This window comes from Carassius carassius, chromosome 35 (assembly GCF_963082965.1).
Source record: "Carassius carassius chromosome 35, fCarCar2.1, whole genome shotgun sequence".
Classification (NCBI taxonomy): domain Eukaryota; kingdom Metazoa; phylum Chordata; class Actinopteri; order Cypriniformes; family Cyprinidae; genus Carassius; species Carassius carassius.
The window spans coordinates 5,781,085-5,803,452 of record NC_081789.1 but is presented as its reverse complement, the minus strand read 5'-3'; the positions used below and the strand labels follow the sequence as shown (position 1 = coordinate 5,803,452).

The window sequence follows — 22,368 nt, the reverse complement described above, 5'->3', positions numbered from 1 at the left end:
GTATATAGCATGGATCATACTCACCCACCCTCGTTCCTGCTCTGATGCTCTGCTCAAGGGCTGACTCCTTTTAGTCTGGACCATCAGTAAGGTGGTTACTATGAACATAGAACCAACCAAAACATCATAGGTCCAGCATAGGAGACTGTTATGCAGTAAGTTCCCACCTAAACTCAGTCAGGTGGAGAGCTGGTGGTTACAGGGGAATTAGGAAGGGGAGGATAAGGGCAGATGTATAAACCCCCAAAGGGAACGAGTAGATACCTAAGTATCACTCTGATTCGGACGAGAACGCTGATGCCTCATCTGGATCCCCATCCCTTAGGTCTTGCCTACCTCCTTGTGACCCACGATTCCTCTTAACCTACCCGCAGGTGGGGGAGAAGCGCGAGTCGTGACACTAGCCTTCTGTGCCCATCTCTGATCCTCAGATCCAGATGAACCAGGACCCCTATGTTGTCCGGGCTCAGACCTGAACCTTCATGGAATGAAGGATTTGAAGGCAGCTGAGCGCGCCTTCACCTCCCTGAACTTCTAGACTACCGTCTACTGAAACTGAAAAGTACTGAAAAGTTTGGAAGGCTAAACCAGAGCATCGAAAAGAAGCCCCTTTCTTTCTTCCCGATGTCTGCCAGGTTCACCCACAGATGTCTCTCCTTTACCACCATGGCCGCCATAAACCCTCCCATGCAGAGACGGCCTGCTTGGTAGCACGGAGAGAGAGATCTGTGGTGCGGCGCAGCTCGGCTACCTGATCAGGAGAAAGGCCCTCACCTTTATCCAGGTCTTTTAGCAGATCAGACTGATATGCTTAAAGCACCGCCATCATGTGCAATGAAGCCACAGCCTGACCTGCTGCTGCTTATGCCTTGCCATTTAAGCAAGATGTATCCTGAAGGGGCTTAGATGGCAAGGAGGGAGATTTAAGAGAGGGCGTCTCCCACAGAAAGATAGCTAGCAAGCGTCTCTTCTACAGGGGGCATCCTCTCATAGCTGCTTTCGCGCATCGCCTTGATGTTGGTGTAACTCGTATGCTGAAACCGATAGATTCAAGAAGAAAATGGCCTCTTCCATTCCTTTTCGATTTCTGCATGGAGATCAGGAAGAAATGGAAGGCTCACCTGGAGCTGGAGGGCTATGGTCAGAAAGATAACGCTCGTCGAGCCGACCTCGCCGCATCACCTTGCTAGCGCGCTTCCATGGCAAGTCCAACTTTGCCGTGGCTCGATCCATAACCTCCAACAGCTCTACATACGCAGGGCAGAAGGATTGAGAAGGCTCAGCTTCAGCTTTTTTGCCATCGTCAGACATCTCCTGCTCTTCCTGGGTAGAACCCAGCAGAGCACTAACCTCAGTATTGGAAAGTGTTAAAGATATAACATCATTCTCCCAAGGCTCACTCTCGTTCATCGCCGATGAGCGTGAAAGGGAAAGTCCCTCTCTAAACTCCTCAGCCAAATCCACCTGTGATCCCCACAAGCTCACTCTAATCCGTGCCTCAGCAGAGGCGGGTTCTGAACCGTGGGAAGCAGATGGCTGCCCCTCTTTCCTCGAAAAGAGAGACAAACAAGAGCACAGCTTTTTCATTGAAAAATGCTCACCATGCACACAGATTGCCCCCTCAAGGACATCGCGTGCGTGCTCTTCACCCAAACAAATGACACAAAGACTGTGTGTGTCATCGGGTGTCAAATAACACAGACATACTGTCTAAATGCTTTGCTAGTAGTCGCCATGAGAAAGATCGCTCTTACCACGTTCAGATACACGCTTGACGTGTTCTCCCGACGCCTATTTATCCATATTCACACCGTTAGTGACTTCAGGGGCTGTCGCCAGCCAACTCATTGGTGTTTTTTCAATGTATTTTCAATGTATGCTTCAGACACAGACGAGGCGTTCCCCATAGCGACCCCTAAAGGACGCAGTTCGAAGTTCCCTTGAAAGGGAACTGCATGCAGCAGCCTGTTCATTTAGCAAATTCTAATGAGCGTGCATACATGCTCATCATCACCACACAAAAATTCTCCTAGAATTCACACTTTGCATTCAGTTAACAGATCCATACGAATCATGCATGAAATAAAAGTTTATAAAGTCAAACGATAGCTTTATGTGCTTTACAGATGAGCTTGAAATCTTTATACATTAGAAATGTTCAATAATAGATCATCTTTGGCTCGGTAATGCAAGTTCATGATCCGATTCATGAGCAGATAATTATTTTATTTTAATTCTCTGCAAATATTCTCATAAACACAGTCGGTTATGTCTTAAATGAAGATATACTGTAGGGAAAGAAATCTCCTGTGTATTACTATATTGGATCCGTGCATTCGGCCTTAAAGGGGCAGCAGCCTATAAACACCTGCTGTCAGAGAGTGGCATTTGCGTCTCATTAACAAAGATAAAATCGGACCATTCTGTTTTTACTTCAATTTTTTTAATTATACAATCCAAATAACTAAGTCTTTGTTTATATGAAGAGATTTATTTTAGTTGTATATATATTTTTTTTTTTTAGTTTATTTAGGATTTGTTTTAAAATTCCAAGTTAGATTTATTATTTAACATATTCATATATATATATATAAATAAATTGTAAGAAAATTGTATGATGTAATCTGTATTCCGAATTGTATTGCATCGTAAGTTTATTGAATCGTTACATTCCTATATGCTAGTTTTTGCTGATCATGCTGATTTGTCTACAGTAAAGTTCAGCCGATGTCTTTATTTTTCGGGGTAGTTAAATTAATTTTTGGCTACCAAAACCTGAAGAATTTTAAAATTTTGTGAGCCCTAAGGTGTGTTTCCCAAAAGCATCTTTAATAACAATATTGCTTTCGACCGTGGGAAACGAGCCCTGTCAATTTTGACTCGGCGATTCTTTTGTGCCGATCGCTTCTCCATAGAGAGGATTATCATAACTTAAAATTTGGTCCATTCATTAAACAAATCTATTGTATAAGTTGGACAACTGTGCCAGTTGTTTTGGCTACTTTGTGTTTGGTGTGTCTGGATTCGTTTTGAAGCAAAATGCAGCATGAAACAGCACGGAATCCCATTCATTGTATTCAAATCAAATTTATATTGATTGGAAGATTTAAATGACATAACATTGTTGTTGTTGTTGTTCATAGAAATTCTGTGGAAAACTGATGTTGTTAAAATTAAATGCAAAGGAAACAAATCTTTTGACTGTTAGATGTCACTTTTATTTAGAGTTGGAAAGCATAAAAACAAGACATCAAGTTAATATGTTCCTTTGTGTTTTAGTATTTCAAAGTATTCTAAAGTATTTAGATTAATTTACTAAACCTGAGTAATCTAACAAAATACATTACTGATTACTTTTTAAAACTTGTATTTTGCAATCTGTAGTGAAATACATTTTAAAAGTAACCTTCCCAGCCTTGATTGTTTTATATGTGTGATACAATGGCATTTATTGTGAGGTAAAAGCAGTACACATAAGACCAGGAGTGCATTATCACTATTAAAAAATATAGGTTCTTTATTAGCATCTTTAACGTTCGTTGAACTTTTCCATTGCACTAAAGGCTATTTGTAGCTGAAAAAAGGCTTATTAGATTATTAAAATGTTCTTAATTCTGTATAACTGTAAAAACATTCTATTGGCACCTTTAGTTTAGGAGTGTAGGGTCCATTTTTGAATCCATATTAACTAAGGTTTGTTTGAACAACCTGATTACCAATTACCTTCAGTCACTGCATCAGCAACTCAAATGAAGAACATGTTTGCTGCTACCTCTGTGCTTGACTCTGAAGTATGGACTGTAGCTATGAATGAAATGGGCAGCTCCCTGCAGTTAACTCAATTAACTTTGGTAAACCGTACTGAAACAGGAAGGTGTGCTACAATGCCAATGGCCCCTCTGGTACAGTAATAATGAGATTTCAAAATGGGCCCGGAGCTGTGGGAATACTCCATTTCACACCCATCAACATACTTTTTTTGTTCAAGTGTCTACCTCTCACCTTTCTTGTTCAACCCAGTGACAAATGACCCTTTCAGCCCACCACTTACCAATCTTGGATGTCCAGAACAAGTTAAACTGAATGCTGTGTTGCCCTTTTTGAGAGGGGTTTTATATATATATATATATACGGTATGGAAACGGTACCATGGAAAGAGGTAAAGAACATTTAGTGTTTTTTTTTTTTTAAATGAATTGTAGAGAGTGAGACGAAACTTTGTTAAAGGTATAGCTAACCCGAAAATTAGGCCATCCAAGATGTTGAGGAGTTTGTTTCTTCTTCAGAACAGATTTGAAGAAATTGCTCAGTAATGGATCTTCTGCAGTGAATGTGTGTAATAATAATCATCCAAACATTTTTTACTTTAAACGGATGCTTCCAGCAAAAATACAAGTCCTCTATACATAATATTGCTTTCAAAAAGTTGTCTGAATGAGGATAGAAAAATGCACAGATCAAACACCGTTTGCAAGCAAAAACTGTCTAAACAAATATGTGAATTACAGGACAGCAGTGGGGGACTTTTCACTGGAGGAAGCATTAATATAAATTTTGGGTTCATATTTTGACCAGAAGCTACATTTTGGAGTTTAATTGCCTTGATGATAGATTTATTTCTTACAAACATGCTGGCTGTACCTCATTTTGATGGCACCCATTCAATGCTGAGTATCCACTATTGAGCAAGTGACTTGCTTTCTCAAAATCATCTAAAAAAATATTGTTTTGATTAAGAAATAAACTCCACTACATCTTGCATGGCCTGAGAGTGAGTTAATTTTAAGCAAATATGCAAAGCATTTACCATCGCTCTTTTATTTTATGATCCAGTCATTTCAGTAGAAATATGGGCATTCTAGAATTGTGCGCAAAATATTTCCCCATGCAGATTTCACGATAGTCTCAAGTTGGTTACGCAGTGCTGTCAGTAAGTGCATTTAGTGGTTTTTAATGACTCATTCTGATGGTTTCATCACTACACCAGTAGGTGATGACAGAATGAGTCACTGAATCATTCAGCCAACTTGTTTAAAAACACTGATGGGATGTAACTTCACTACTGAGATTTGCTTTGAGCCTCCGACACACAAAAACCGGTCTGCAGTGAGTGTGTTTTTGAAATATTTTCATTTAAGTAAAAAGAGATGTGTTTAAAATGTAAGTAATACAAAATTATTTATTGAACAATCACAGTTGCAATTGTGCTGTTAGTCTTTGTTTTTAACAAACAAAAGATACCACATTTTTGTGTTTCAATGCACTGATTTTAAGAAATTTTTTTATGCAAATATGCACTCGACAGAAGTGTTTGACCACTGCACTTGTATCTCACATCTTCTTGTGCTTGACACAGCATTCTAAAACACGCTCAAGTAAAGGTGCTCAAGTTAAAAAAAAAAAAAAAAAAATATATATATATATATATATATATATATATATATATATATATATATATTTTTTTTTTTTCTGTTCCACTTCTCTGCACTTTGTGTTTTAAAACACAAAAATGTATTTTGTGTGAATGGCCACCAAGTGCTACATTTTGAGATTTAAATCCCAAAAGGTTTGTGCTACAGACATAAATGATACCTCAAATTGGCTCAGTGGAGTGTTGTTACAAAAACTGAATCGAATATGGTTTTCCCCTGGCAGACAATATAAAACAGAAATTGAATATCATATATATATATATCATATCTGACTTCCCACCTGCAAGCAACGCATAACACCCTAGCATTCACATAGCAATGTGCTAAAACAGCTCAAAACACCATAGCAACTCCTTGCCAACATCTTCTCACAATGCAGAAATTCAGTTATTACTGCAGTTCAGTTTCGTGCCACTATAGTGATACAGACATGACACAATTTAACTTTACATGTTTTCAGTTCTGCAGATGTTTGAGCTTTATGCATAATCAGGGAAATCAAGTCTATCCACCCACCCATCCGAACCCCTTGGGATGAGTCTTGGAAATAGAAGTAAATGTATTTGAAAATGTAAATGGACTCTCGGGACATAAAGTGATGTGAGTCATTGATGTTCCCTTTGAAGTGTTCAGTGTTCTGCTGAAAGGCCGGATCAAGCAGATTGTTTTCAAAGGATTCGTAATTGGGTGCATTACTAATGTTAGAGGCAATTTGCTTTTTTTTCTTCATTGGTTAGATATGTTTTTTTTTTTCTTTTTCTAAACTACAAGGTGCACATCTCTGTCTCTTTATTTCAATTTCTTTCAGCGAAATAGAAGAGAATAGATTTTGCTTTATTGTGAATAAGAGACTGTCAAAGCATTCATACAAACATTTTTGTCCCATTACAATAGCAGCGGGCCGAAGACAGCCGTGGTTGCCTTTGGTCGATTTAAATGGCTCTAAATAAGAGGTTATTGTTGTTGCCTTGGCAACATGTTAGACAATTTTATGTAATTTCCAGAGGGTTTGCCTTAGAAAAAAGAACCATTTTCACCTCTGTGTCCTCTGACTGAAGACAAGCATTTAGCATTGATCATAACCACATCATCAACCCTTAGTAGGTTTTATAGGATTCTGTTGCCATGAAAACTGCGTGTTAGACTAAAATTGCTTTTTAAACATGCTTACCTGCACTATTTAATATTTCTCTGTACATTTCAAACAGTTGCAATCTTTGTAAATATCCCTCTGTAAATTTCATATAGCAGTTTTTTCCTTACAGTATATGGTTTTGTATGTGTGTGTGTGTGTGTATGTATGTATATATATATATCTTGCTTGCTTTCTTTTGGTATTATTTATTATTTATTTTTACTAGAAACAGCTTGACGGTTTTTAATTAATGATGATGATGATGATTATTATTATTGTTATTATTATTACTCTTTTAGAAACAGATTGTATTATTATATATAATAACTTGATATTTTTTCTTTCTTTTACCAGAAATTATTTTTCGCACATATTACCATATAAAATAGGTGACTCTCTGTTTGCATAAATATGTCTTTATTTTATTTTATTTTATTTTAGCGGAATCCGGGTTTATTGCCATATATAACTGGTTGATTGTTTTTAATTAATTAATGTATTTATTTATATATTTTTATCTTATGTTTGTATATATATATATATATATATATATATATTATTATTTTTCAGAAACCGTTTGTATAATACAACATATATTTATGTGTTTGGATAACAAAAAAAAGTGTTTTTAACGTATTATAATTTTATATGTCACAGAAAACAGTTGTATTACCATATGTAACAAGTTGCACTCTATATATTTTTTTTTTTTTTTTTTTTTTAATTTTGTGAATTATGTATTTGAATGCATTTCATGAAATTTGTTTGCAGTTGTGTAATGGAGGGTCTGTCACCGATCTTGCTAAGGGTATGCTGAAAAGAGGAGACCGCATGGAGGAACCCATCATAGCCTACATCCTACATGAAGCTCTCATGGTAAAATCCAAAATCAAACCTGATCATCTACATTTTAAAATAAGAACACCCATGCATCCTTTCAGTGAGTTTAGGTCTGTAACATGTGCTCTTGTCTCTGAAGGGTCTCCAGCATTTACACATCAATAAAACCATCCATCGAGATGTCAAGGGCAACAACATCCTGCTCACCACTGAAGGAGGAGTCAAGCTGGTTGACTTCGGTGAGGAAGTTGTTCTTTTATTGGGAAGGGACTGCTGGGTATGAAAGAGAAAACCTGAATGACTGAGTGTGTGCTTGTGTGCGAGTGAGAGACCCGCAGCTTGTAAACAGTGTTTTATACACGGGTCAATGCCATTACACGTGAGCGTTTCAGTGCTAATTAAATAGCACTTATTTATTTTCATCAAGAGCAGTGCATTTATATGTACGGTGATGATGGATGTCTTACACACTTCCATTAAAACCCCTGTCTGTCATCATGTCATTGGGACAGAGGATATTGTCTGCATTCAGTTACTAATGATTTGCTTCTAGCTTTTTTTAACCAAATGAAGCTCTCTTATATAGAGTGTGTTAAAACAGAGCTGCATGATGAGATGCAGTCATAAAGGATTTATTGATTCCAGTTCACCTTAATGATTCTGTTTCCTTATCAGTTGCATCAGCAGATATTTGAGCAATTGAAAGAAAAATGGATGATGTTTATATTCACCACTTTAAGCTGCCTGTCTATATATATGAGTGAAGGTAGAAGAAATGTGTAGTGGTAGCAATATTGCTGTACGACTATTACTTAATCATTACTTCATAAATCTGTCCTCATCTGAAAAACTGCAGATGTCCCAGAACCATTCATTGAAACAAATGTCATAAAAAAATCAAAAGTTAATCTGTATTTTCTCAAAAGTGATACTAGTTCAAAATATAACCAGCTCTTGTTTCCCAAGCACAAATACAACAGTGAAGCAGACCATTCCTGAATGCTTCTTTCTATTACTTATGAAAAACGTGTGGCCTTTTCATGATGGCAGTAAGTGGAGTATTTTAAGAGCTTCTTCCAGAACAGCATATACGAGAGCTTATAAACCTTTAGAAAGCTAGTAAATGCTTTTCTTGGGAATAAACAGCCAATCGTAGGCTTTTGTGATGTGGCACAGACTAATGTTTGCTATGCTCCACACGTTCCCTTCACCCCCTTCACTATTAATTTCCAGCCTAAAATCCACTCTAAATGTAATCTCCTCTTATGTTATTCTCTAGACTGCATTTAGCCCCTGAGAGAAGATAGTTGCCCCCCCCCCCACCCCACAAACCCCCCCTCAGAGGGGTATCAGCCCCAGAACAGAGGCACATAAAGCCAGTAATTAGTTGACTGCATCCGAGGGACGCGGAAGATAATGGGACAGTCTCCTCGTTTTAGGGAGGGGAAGGGGGATGGGCATATGGAGAGACAGGAGAAGTGGACTGAGCGCTGTGGAGAGAGAAAGAGAGACAAGAAAGAGTGTGATAGAGTGATGAGTCATGCCAGAAACTCAAAACTGCTGTAGCAAAGTTGCTGTCAGCAGAAACAGCTTTCTGTCAGAGTTTGTCAAGGACATTGACTGAGCTCTTCTGTGACATCACAGAAATGTGACCAATAGAATTGCAGAGCATCATTATGGCCTGCTTTGAAGGGTTCAGGGTATGCCCAGTTGGTGTACTTTATGCTCTAAATTGCTTTGTTAACATGCTCTTGCTCTTGATAACGTAATAGCAACAAAATAATGTTTGAGGTTGTTAAAAGAGTCTTCCAGGTATAAGCTTTTGTGAAAAAAGAAGTACACTTGGGCGTGCTCTTAAAAAGAGCTCCTATTATTTTAAAATATAAATTCAAAGTATATACTTGCAAGTAAAATATAATGTTTTCAGACATGTTATTGCATGTTAATTGCAAACCAATGAAAATGTATTTTTTTAAAGGAATAATAATTCATTATATTGTCTTTGAAATATGACTGTCAAATGTCATGACAAAAATTTATGCTAAACTAAAATAAACTTTAAGGGATATTTAACCCAAAAATGATAATTACCATATGATTTACTCACTCTCGAGTCATCGTAGATGTGTATGACTTTCTTCTTTTAGACAAATATAAGTGTTATATTAAAATAATATCCTGGCTCTTCCAAGCTTTATGATGGCAATGAATGGATGTTGAGATTCAGTAGTCCAATAAAGTGCATCCATCCATCATAAAAAGTGCTCCCCATGGCTCCGGCTGGTTAATAAAGGCCTTCTGAAGTGAACTGATGCATTTTTGTAAAAATATCCATATGTAAAGCTTTATAAACCATAGCTTCTGCTAACTGTCGTATTTGTGTACATGAGAATGTGGGGTTCAACTGAAACTTTTTACAGGCATGTCATGTATTTAAATATATTTGTAATTTTTTGTTAAGATGAAGTTGTGATTTATTACATTGTAAATAAATTATCTTTCAAATAAATGTGAAATTAAAAACTTTTAATGATGTGGTGCAGTTTAGTACATTTAAAGTATATTGATTTATAGAGGCTGACCCATATTCTGTTTTGCCGATTTTATCGGCCGATATGAGTCTGTCCTAGATATATCGGCACTAGCAAATATGCCACAGATATGATTTTTTTTTTTTTTTTTTACAGAACATATAACGCACATGAAATGCTTTTAAATGGTGTAATTACTTTACTTAATTACTCAGTTGTTTGTAACTGGCGACCCAGGTCACTAGTGTCACCAGTCAACCCTTTGCCCTGTCAAGTGAGCCATCATTTTGTTTCACGTCTGTTTGTGGAATTAAGGTGTTGTGGTACATGAAGCTTTCAAAAAAAATCTTCTTTTTGAGCTTTTTGACTGTGCCACGCATTTGTACAGTAATTCCAAAAGTAGACAAGCATTTAAATTTAGGTTGCGGCTGGCTTGACCGAGTGTTTGCATCTGGGCCTTAACCCAGTCCCTTAAAATTGCCATGTCACTCATGCTTATCACATCGGTCACATCACATATCCTAAGTCAGCACAGTTTGTCAGTACAGCCAGTAACTTAGCAGATTAAAAAATTAGTATCTCTCTGCAGTCCAATACATGACATTGCGGTGGTCTGTTGAATGGTGATTTAACGCAACATTGTTGCCAAGTTGGTGAGACGCAATGCTATAGTAAATAAACAATGTCCTCATCTTTTACTCTCACAATGAACTAATCTTACTCTTTTGCTACATTAGTACCAAATTAGGGCACAATCCAGAAATTTTTTTTTTCACAGAATTTCACGGAATTTGTCATATTTTTGATAAATAAATGAAAACAGGTCAATACACTTAAATCAAATCACGATATAGACTAGTGTCTGTGAATATTAAACTGCAAAATGACTATTTAAATATGAATCCTCATGTTCTTAGTTAAATTTATATACATTTTGCTCTATTTGTGTTTATAGTTATTTATAATAAGTGAAGTTTACTGTTTAGTACTTATTGATGTCAGACTCATTTTGGAAAATAAAGTTTATTGTTAAATACCCTGACTCCATTATATATCTTTGTCACATGTCAAGTGTTCGATCACCACATTTGAGTGATCATTGCAAAAAATGTGTTTATGTGTATATTTTCTGTATATGTAAATTCTGTTATCCATATAAAGTACCAGTCAAAACAAACAAAAAAATTATTCCCTAATATCGGTATCAGCATCGGCCCCAAAACCCATATCAGCGGGGCTCGATTAATGTATATAAAAATCTAATATCAAACAGATTACAGTTACTTTAGTGTACTTTAAAGCATGACTAACACTTAAAACAGGGGGAAGGGTTACAACAATTCCAAGTGCCCGGTGAGGGAGAGGGGGCCGGGGCCTGGGGCCTGGGGCCTGGGGGGCAGTGATGTCATACAGCTGTCATACAATGTACAAGTACAAGTCCCCCCCCCCTCTCTCTCCTCTCTCTCGATTTCTCTCTCTCTGTAGTGTTTGAGTATACAAATTGGACTTGTCATTGTTTCAACATAGACTAAACATTCTCATGAACACCCCAGTGCTCAAAATATATGGCTTTCAAATCTGCATAATTTAACATGAAGCATTTACATAAGCAGCGCATGCAGAGTGGCTGATTAGTGTTAATGCAGCCGCATGAATGCAAAATTGTAATGTGGCATTAGAGCATGACACAAAGACAAGTTTCTGAAAGGTCTTTAAGGCTTTAAAGGTCTCATGAAAAATCTTACATGTGTAGCTTTTAGCTGAGGCCATATGTTAAGGTATCTCTAAAGATTGACAAACTTTTAACAGATATACTTATATAAAATGTGCTGTCTTTCTCTTGGACCAAAACTATTGATGACACATTCTACCTCTCGAAGGTTATCTATCCCAAGTCCTTCACTAGTCACTATCCTGAGCTCTGACATAATCTGAGGAATTAAAGTCTAAAAACAAGGCCTTGGAGTGGTTTCTCTCCTGATCCAAACAAATCATTTATATAACCTTAATAACCAAATCATGTACCCCGTCTTCATTTCAGACAGGGCTTGAAGGGCACTGCATTCATATGGAGTAGAACAATCATATTTTATTCTAATATGATGACAAGAGTCATGAACCTAAAAAAATGAATGTCATACCTATTGGTTCTTACAAATACAACATATTTCTCATCATCTTTCGTTCGTGTATTGTGTTTTTAGCATGTTTTTTTATTTTTTATTTGGCAGATTATTATGTTATCAACAACTAGTGTGTTAGTTGTTGTTATCAAAGTGTGAAAAGCCAGTTATCAATAAGGCCAATTCAGCAAGAAGGTAAAGAGAGGCAGTGTTATGATTTGTATATAGTTAAGAGTTAGTCAGTTAGGCTTGGCATGTAAACCACTTCAGCTATGAATATATTCACAATACAGCAAATCCTTGAGGGTCTAATAGTTATGATGATAATATACAACATTAGACCGAAAATACTAGTGATTTTTTTTTTCACGCTAAAATCACAATTCTTTTGAGTCTTGTGGCTACACTATTGAATTTTTATTAAATTTTTTTTTTTTTTTTTTTTTTTTTTACATTTTACAGATTTTCCCCATTTTTTCCATTGTAAGTGCCTACAACTCACATTTTAGATTTATTTATTTACCCGCTTGCTTGCTTACTTGTTCATTCATTCATTCATTCATTCATTCATTCATTCATTCATTCGTTCATTCATTCATTCATTCATTCATTCATTCATTCGTTCATTCAAACAATCACCATTCAGGATCACAACTATCCATTTTTATAATTGGCTGTCTAGTCTGTGTATATATTTATTTATTTCAGAAGGTATTGCTTAATGCCTTAACCCAAACATAGTGAATGCAAGGAATTCAATATTTTCTATTCTCAGTCTGCGTCAAACCATGCAAACCTCACTTGAATGTCGCTCCGTTTACTATCAACCTAATTTTTCCAAAAAGAGTGCATTTGTTGAGTGCTTGGTCGGAGACGTGCTGAGGGGGATATCTGTCTCCCACTGTCAGGAATGGAGCCACGGCGAGTGGGTGGCTGTCGGACCGTGGCTGTATGCGGAGGTTCCACGTGCCCACGTCTCAGAGCGCTCCGAGTCATGCAGGGCTAATGCGTTATCCGTGTGAAGGGGCTCACGCTATGCTGAGCAGATAAAGCCCCCACACTGACTCATCTGAACGAAGAAAAAAAGGCATTTGTTAGACAAAAAGAGCAAGAGGGAGGGGGGGGGTGTGTGGAGGGGGTGCTTTAGTGGCTTTGTCATGAATATTCTAATTGCCAGTGTTATCTCTGATGATTATTAAGACTGGCCCCGGGGCCCCGTGCAGATCTAATGTAGCAGAAAGGGAACAGCCGCAGGAGACTGTTTAGTGCTGTGTGTGTGTTTAACTGTTATTCTTCAATACGTCTATTGTCTGTTGTCCATTTACAGCCCACAGCATATGTGAATCCATGTTTCTGTATTTGTCTCTGGTGTAGTGGGGATTTAATGTGTTTGTGAGTCTTGTGAATGCAACGAATCCTTTTTGACACTGCCAGGAATGGGTTGTTTGCTGGTGATTCAACAGCTCTAATCCGATCAGAAACTGATGGAAGATTCCTTTAGAAACATTCTAAATATGAATCACGTGTTCGTAGTTAAATTTAGCAGTCCAGCATAATCTGCTCTAATCGAAACATTTCAGAATCCGTGTGATCTACAGATTTGTGTTTCTTTACAGCAGAAATCCAGTTTTCTAACATCTTGTTTCCCAGGAAAAATATTTACATATACTGACGTTTGTGATTAGAACAAATGACACTGGATTTGCATTTTCTAAAAGTAAAAGAATAGTGTTCGTTTTAGGTACGTTTAGGTTTTAGGCTTTGGTTTAGCTATTTAGCCGTTGCTGACTATAGATATTTACATAGAAGCAAACTAGAAAAGACCAGTCGCAACTCACTATGCAAACAGGTACAAGAAAGATCAATCAGAAGTGTTATGATGATATCACTGATATTGGTGGATATTAGATATTGGAGTATTTCTTTTAAAGTAAGCAAGTATTAGACTTTAAAAATGTTGTCTTGAATTACTTAAAAATAAAAGCATTTACAACTAATATCACTCATTTAATAATACGAATACGGATAAGAATAGTAAAAAAAAAATTGTAAAACTGATCTCAGTCAAATGTCAAATCTATCATATTCACATCAATAGTTAGTAGATTGTATGCTCCAATCCCTAAAGATTTGGTCATGTTTACTGTTGTTCTGCGAATTTTGGCAAACCAAATCTAGTTATTTCAATAGTAAACTACATAGATTTCCCAAGCTGCTTGGTTTGTGTGATCTGTGTGACCTTTTTTCCTGCACATTTGACATCACCATAAAAGCTAAACTTGCACTGTGAAAAGTGGTAAACTGTCATTGTTATTTTAAATTTTACTTCTACTTGATTTAACTCTTATTATGTCATTTTGGTTATACAAATTAAGGTTGCAAATTGTTAACCAGTAAAAGTAAAACATATTTTTGACATAAATCCAGTTAATTTACTGTTACTTATTTTAGTGTAATATTTTTTCAGTGATGTTTAACACTAACCACTATCTTTTTTATATCCTTGCAAGCACCATTCTTTCCTTCAGTCAAGTAAGATTCTTACATAATTTAGCTTCTTATGTAAATTGTACACGCTTAAAGGAATAGTTGACCTCCCAAAAATCTGAAACTTCTTCCTTTTCTCTCCATCATGTCTTGTAAAACCCATATGACTTATAACATAATGTCCGTTCTGCTTTTACAGTGACAGTGAAGGGTGATTTTCAAGTCAAGATTTTATGTAAGGCTCATGGGTCAGCGCTGGGTTACTATGATCAATGCATCCAAGACAACACATTCTTTTTTCTTTGTGACCTTGTTGGATCTCTATTCAAATTGTGTTTCCATTGCCACTCGGCTAGCACAGACAATCCAAAGACATTCCTTGAATCTAGAAGCCGTCCATTGAATCTGTACGGATAACTACCTTGCATGATGCTTTGTTGGTGTTTCTTCTTCTGATCAGGGGTATCGGCCCAGCTTACAAACACCCGGCTACGGAGGAACACTTCGGTCGGAACACCCTTCTGGATGGCCCCTGAGGTAGGACCGTTGGCAAGTAGTTTGCAAAGCATGGAGGTGACTTTGTGGGCTGCAAATGTTTTCGTTGACTTAGTTTTTCCATAAGATTTCCATATGAGACAGGAGAGAAGGACTGCAGCTCTGAAGCTGTTTTGAGAGTTGTAGCCAACATTTTCATATGACTCAAGGGTAGAGGCTTACGTGCCTCAATTTGTCCTAGGTGTCAATACAATCAAAACACATACAGAGATTTATTATTAGTGCATTTTTAGACTTTGAAACATCAGTGGGCAACATTGTAGGTTCATTTCTGGACTTATTGCATGGATTAAACACTAAAGACGCTGGACAGTTTATTTGTGCTTCTTATTCTGAGGTAAGACCACCTATATTCCATTCTCCGGTTTTCTGTCCACATAAGGTTTATGGTACAATAATAAAGTTTAATGTAGAGGTCTAAACTTATTTATTTTTAATTGAGAAATAAGTTGTTGATTTTTTCTTCACAAAAAGGCATGTTGTTGTTAGCAGCTCTTTTGCTTAGACTATAGTATGTATATATTTCTCTCGCATCACTGCTTAGTCTCTCTCTCTCTCTCTCTTTTAAATTATATTTCTATCTTCTATATTTTTAAATAATATAAATTCAACATGCTTTTAGTTTGTGTAATATTCTTGTGCATTTTCTGTAGTATTAAACTATTATTATTCTGCTCTATAAGGTCCCAGTTGCTTTTGTAGTATTACAACTAGAGATGCTCCGATTGCAGTTTCTGGCCAATTCCGATTTTTTTTAAATTCTGTTTCTCATTCTAAGAACTAAAAATCACAGCAAAGAAAGAAAGAAAGAAAGAAAGAAAGAAAGAAAGAAAGAAAGAAAGAAAGAAAGAAAGAAAGAAAGAAAGATAATTCATGGGCATTTCCCCTGACCTTATTAAATGTATGTGTCATCTTTCACATCAACTTCTTACATGTTTTCAGTTAGTTAGAATAATAAGACACTGTAGATTTGTTACCCATCAAATGTGCTGGAGAGGAAACAGAAGCATTAGATGTATTTATAAAGACTGTTTGATGAACCTGAGGTGGTATAAATAATATTATAAGATTAATGTTTTAAATATTTTTTGAACATACAAATAAGAAATGAAAAAAAAAAAAAAAAATGCGTTAAATATGAAACCACCAGTAGGTGGCGGCAAATGGTTGTTAGTCATTTAGTAATTCATTCAACTGATTCATTCAAATGGATAATTAATTCAATGGTTGCGGCTTGTATCATGTGAGAGGAATTACGAGCCGAGCAGAGCGCCTTACGAGCACTTCCCGACCTCCGTATCAATTTTTAAACATTTCTAAAAAGATTGGGAGCTATCGGTTTGAATTTGTGACGTGTGCGGTTGAACGAGCCGATTTCTTGATCTATCTGAAGTTGACCAATCACGAACTAGGAAAACCACAGAAGAAGAAAGTAGAAGACGGCAGCACCACGTGAATGTGGACTATTGACCAGGAGGATAAACTCGCTGTAACTCTATAATAACTATAGTAACTCTATAATAACTCTATAAACTCTATAAACTCTGACAGGAACACTGAGCGCAGTATGAGGTTTCTAGCAGCATGTACCATGCTTTTTAATTCTCTCTCTCGCTCCCTCTCTCTCTCTCTCTCTCTCTCTCTCTCTCTTTTTCTCACACACCCGCATTATGTAGTTTCCGGGGACTCTCCATAGACGTAAAGGTTTTCTATACTGTACAAACTGTATATTCTATCCCCATACACTACCTCTATCGATCACGGAAAAATGCATGTTTAAAATTTCAATTAAACACGGTTTAGTGTTTTTTTTTTAAGCCATTTGGTTTACGAGGGCACAGGAAGTGTCCTCCTAAACCATGTTTACATTGTAATATGTCATTTATACATATTTGTGTCCCCATAAACCATATACAAGAACACACACACACTAAGGTGACCAGAACGTCCCGGTTTCCTGTTGCTGAAAAAGAACCTGTATGTGTAGGAAACGGGTCGTATCAATATTTTATATGCAGTTATGAGAGAGGGAGAGCAGTTTTATTAGGCGCGTTTGACTTGAAGCAGCGCTGCACAGAATGATCACTTGTATGACATAAAGTACCATGAGAGCGATTCGAATGCATTGGATCCGTGTGCTCTCTTATCGCTCTCACGGTACTTTAATGTCATGTACAGCAATCATTCTGTGCAGCGCTGCTTCAAGTCGAATGCGCCTATGAACTGCGTGCGATTGCTTTGGAAATTGGCAGGTAGTAAAATCGTGCCGTATATCAACTCGTTCGTTCGATTTTCAGATAACTCACTCGGGACGTGTGCGTGAACCGTATACGCCCGCCTTTACTGAATCATTGACTCACTTGATTCATTCAAAAATAGGGATTCATTTAGTAGCGAATCAGAGACACAAAACAGTTCTGCCGTGGCTTTGGAACTATTTTCGTTTGCAAAATTATGCAAAAACAGTCAATAGTTTTGTGTCAAAAGTGTTAGTCACTTTTTAACTTGTTTATTGTACTGCCATTGTATAAAATCAGTGTCACATTGCAATTATGCTGATAATTTCTTTTCCACCACAGTATGGATCTGTTTAAATATATTTTGGTGTCATTAGTCATTGTCAGTCAGATTATGATCAGTAGACATGGCAATACAATATGTGAAACATATTGTTCAACAGTGGAATTTCTGTGCTCTGGTGACACTGTTCAACAGTCAGTGTCCGTCATAAACATTTACAGTTCAGTAATGACTGTGTTTGTGTATTTGAGCAGGTCATCGCGTGTGAGCAGCAGCTCGACTCCACATATGATGAGCGCTGTGACGTGTGGTCTCTGGGTATCACAGCCATAGAGCTGGGTGATGGAGACCCGCCCCTTGCTGATCTTCATCCAATGAGAGCTCTTTTCAAAATTCCAAGGTGACGCCCTTATTTAGGTTTGACAGTTGTTGTACACAAACATTTATTTGCATGACTACTGTACAAAATATTCAAAAAGACCTCACAGTCCACAAGGTCAGGTTTGTGTCAGTATTTGGAATAATTTGTGATTTAAGCATGCAGGTGGAAAGCACTGCTGCTTGCTTGGGCCTTGGAGCTGTCAGAAGCCAGGCTGGTTTTCATTCTTAGGTCTTTTTAGTGCAGGTACATCGGTTTCTTGAAATGCATGTATCTTTGTGGACACAAGAAACAGAGCAAGCAATTTTTCTCTCCATTCTCTCCATCCACCTGTCCGAAGGTGAAATGTGATTGTTTACTCTTTTCAGACTCAGAACAGAAACTGTTATCACTAGTGTCATCTTGATGGTGCAGCACTTTTGTGTTATAATACACATCACACACATTGAGCGCTGTGCTGTCAGAGCACTGGTGTTCTGACTGAGGTCAGTGGTGGGGGTGGGGGGTATAATCACAGAGCGGTGTGGTAATGTTTCTGACTGCTCATGTACACGCCGCAGGCTGTCTTTGTTGGGTCTCTCTCATGTTCTCTTTCCTTCTTATTAGAAAAAACACACCTTACACCCCCCACACCCATCCAGACTGAGAATAAGCAATGCATTGTGACAAAACTGGAACATAGCCATTAGAATCCCAAATCTGAATGTTCTCAAAATATTTCACTGAAGATTTATTTTGAATGTATTTTTATATTTAGATCTACACTATTATTAAAAATGTTTTTCAAAGTCTCACCATTTATTTAACAAAAAATAAATTATATATATATATATGTATATATATATATATAAATACATCATCAACATTATATTTTTTTAAATAGTCATATTGTAAAATATGATTACAATTTAAAATAATATTTTGTATTTTAATATACATTTTAACATTTGATTCTTTGATAAACAGAACAAAAATATTTTCTAACATTATAAATATCTTTTTATTGTCACTTTTGCTCATTTTAATGCATTCTTGCTTAATAAAAGTATTTCAGGGTCAAATCTAACCCTGAACATTTGAGCATTATTTTATATTTTAGGTTACATAGTAATATTAAAATGTATATATATTTTTATTTATTTATTTAAAGGGGTCAATGGATGCCATTTTTTCATATCAAGTTGATATGATTCTTCAGGGTCTTAATGAAAAGTCTGTAACATAGTTTTGTTCAAATTTCTCAATGGTAGTTTAAAAAAAAAACTTTTTACCCTGTCAAAAACAGCTCTTTTGAGAGCAAGTCGTTTGGCAGCTTTTTCCTTTAAATGCAAATGAGCTCTGCTAACCCCACCCCTCTCTTTTAAGCTGCTCTCAGAGAGACCTCTTTTAAAAATTACTATAAATGTAGGCTGTAAAATGAGATATTTGAGACAACTTTTTATTCCAAAATCTGTCTCACTCTCACAATCGCCTGATTTGAACTTGTCTCTCTCATGCTGAATACTTATGCCTTGTGTAGAACCAGAGGAGATCTGGATTGACTCTGACGCTGTAGGGTTCTCGAGCTGGTATGTGCTCAGTGAACAGTACTAGGCCAGTGGCACATGCTGATGACATATCAAGTGTTAGATTTGTGTGACCCAGATTAGGCCAGACTAAGCCTCGAGCCCTGGGCACAACATGTCCACGTTCAGCCCCCCTGCCACCAACAGACAGGAATACACACATTTAGCCAGCAGACAGGAGCTGAGAGCCACAATAAACTAGAAATAAACACTTCCAATGAGAGTGATGATACATAACCTGAATATGCTGTAGACGTGTAAATGGCTGAAATTTGGCCAAAAAAGTTTCAACTAAGGGTCTCAGTAACTGTTTAATAAATCTCTCCCAGTACTTTAACATATAACAACATTAAAAGCATGTCAATTCTTCCATTAAAATATAAATACTTTATATGGTGGATGCCTGTGTCTGCCACAGAATCCATTTTTTTCTTGCAATTCTGAGAGTTATAAACTTGAATGAAAAAGAGTTGTGAAATTAAAAAGTCTCAGTTACCTTTTTTTTCATAGTGGAAACAAATAAAAACAACTGCTAGATGTAAAAAAAATAAAAAAAGTCAGAATTGTGAGATATGAACTCAAAAGGTCAGAAAGTCAGTCACAATTCTGTTTTATCTTGCATAGCAAATTTTGAGAGTATAATAATAATAATAATAATGTATTTATTTATTTGTTTGTTTGTTTCTGTGGTGGAAAAAGGCTTACATATAATTGAGCAAGGATGCATTAATCATGATCAAAATTAAGCAAAAATAATAATAATATTACAAGAGATATTTTATTTAAAATAAATGCTGCTCTTTCTATATTTTTATCACAGAATCATGAAAATCATGAGTTTTTAGCATCGTTACTGCAGTCTTCAGTGTCACACGAACCTTCAGTTCATTCTAATATGCTGATTTTCTGCTCAAGAGAAATAATCATCGGTGTTGAAAACAGCATTGCTGCTTATAATATTTCACAAGGGTATACTGATTAAATAAATGCAGTCTTGGTGAGCATAAGAGACTCCCTTCAAAAACATTTAAAAATCTTACCAACCCCAGTCTTTTGAACGGTTATGTACTTTGTTGATTATTTGGTGCTTTTATTAGTGACATATGTTATTGTTGTTGTCTTGTGGATTTTGAATACTGTGCTCTTAACAATGTCCTTTCAATTGCAGAAGGCTTGTTGTTTTCATCTGTAATCTTTTATTTTTTTGCTGCTGCATTTTCCGATAAGGATTCACTTTAATAGTCTAAGCATTTCTCCAGCCGTTTCCATGTAAGCGTCTGACACCCGCTGTTTGTGTGGGGTGCAGCGTGTGATAAGCAGAGATGTATGCCCCCCCATTAGGGTAATTAATCGCTGTCAGAAGCAGAGAGCGTGCTCCTGGCTCGCTAGCCGTTGGACTGGAGTACACCTCCTCAACCCTGCTCTCCCTCTGCTAATAGCCCCCTTCACCAGGACACCAAATGATGGCTAATTAGCTCTATTGTTCCACAGCAGGGAAAGCTTGTCAGGTCCTCTGGGACACCGTTAAGTGTCTATCTACTTACTTATCTACATTTACAGGGAAAAGCTTTTTGGCAGCCTTCACAGACAAAGCTTTCTCACATGAGCATAAATTCACTGAAAATGTCACTTTTACTCCTGCAACCTCAAACAGAAACAGAGGAGATCAGGGATAGCTGTCACTATTTTGACCTCGTTGAATATTTCTTAGCCTTTTCTCTCTCTCTCTTTATAGTCACAAACTTTAATATCTACACTACAAAACCATATGAAATATTTCCACTGTTATTACGAAGAGACAGTTCATTTAGCCTGCAGTGGGGCGTGTTGTCACTCCATTTGAGAGAAATTGTAAAAACATAAATGGCTGTTTATTGGCATGGATTGAAGAAAAATACTCATAAAATACTAATAATAATAATATCAACAACAATATGAATATGAAATATGAATAATAAAATATAATGAAATTAAATAGTACCTAAAGTAACAAACAGGCCATGCTTCATAACACATCTATTTAAAGTGCTTTATGGGCTATAGCTTTCCAACTAAATTTAAAAAAGTGCAAACTAAAATTATCAAAAAAGAAAAAAAATTACATACAAAATGGAATATATTTGCCTAATCCAGTGTAATTACTGATAAAAAAAAAAAAAAAAAAACTAAAAAAAAAAAAAGAGAATATATATATATATATATATATATATATATATATATTTTTTTTTTTTTTTTTTTTTTTTTTCAAATAATATTGTGACAACATTCCTCAATTTGAAATTTATGGAAAATATTTGTTGATCGTACGAAAGATTAACTACTCTTTTGTGTGCTAGCTGTCTGAAACCAACATTGATAACCACTAGAGAAAACCAAAATATTACATTTGTGTGATTCATATAGACCCAATACAATTTTCAAATCAGGAGAATGTTTTCCGCCAAAATAAAACCTAAAAAAAAAAATAAAAAAAAAAGTAAAAAATTTTTACTTCTGAAAATAAAAATAAATTAACATTAGGCAGCTATAAATGAGAAATATTGATATATTGCAGTTGTTTAAATAATAAAGTAAAATAAAATTACTTCACAATAGAGTAGTGTTATTGTAATATATTCTTTGTTGATTAAATTCAGTGTTTATAATGTAATAAAAACAGCATTATTATAATAATAATTATAATTTATTATTATGAAAAGCGATTCATTCAATTAATACAACCTTACCTTTACATCATGGAAATACAGACGGAAGACAGAAGACAATGAGCGCAGTGCTAAAAACTGCTGGAGCTATATAAT

General features: G+C 36.1%; 1 protein-coding gene across 3 annotated transcripts in view; it reads left to right on the top strand.

Annotated features, from left to right (window-relative positions):
• Positions 1-22,368, top strand: part of myo3a (myosin IIIA) — an 84,784-nt gene that overhangs the window by 30,818 nt on the left and 31,598 nt on the right. For all 3 annotated transcript variants that reach the window (XM_059524340.1, XM_059524341.1, XM_059524342.1), the window contains exons 4-7: positions 7,339-7,443; positions 7,547-7,646; positions 15,009-15,085; positions 17,878-18,023. In XM_059524340.1, coding sequence (XP_059380323.1) covers positions 7,339-7,443; positions 7,547-7,646; positions 15,009-15,085; positions 17,878-18,023 — 428 coding nt within the window. The remainder of the gene's footprint in view (positions 1-7,338; positions 7,444-7,546; positions 7,647-15,008; positions 15,086-17,877; positions 18,024-22,368) is intronic.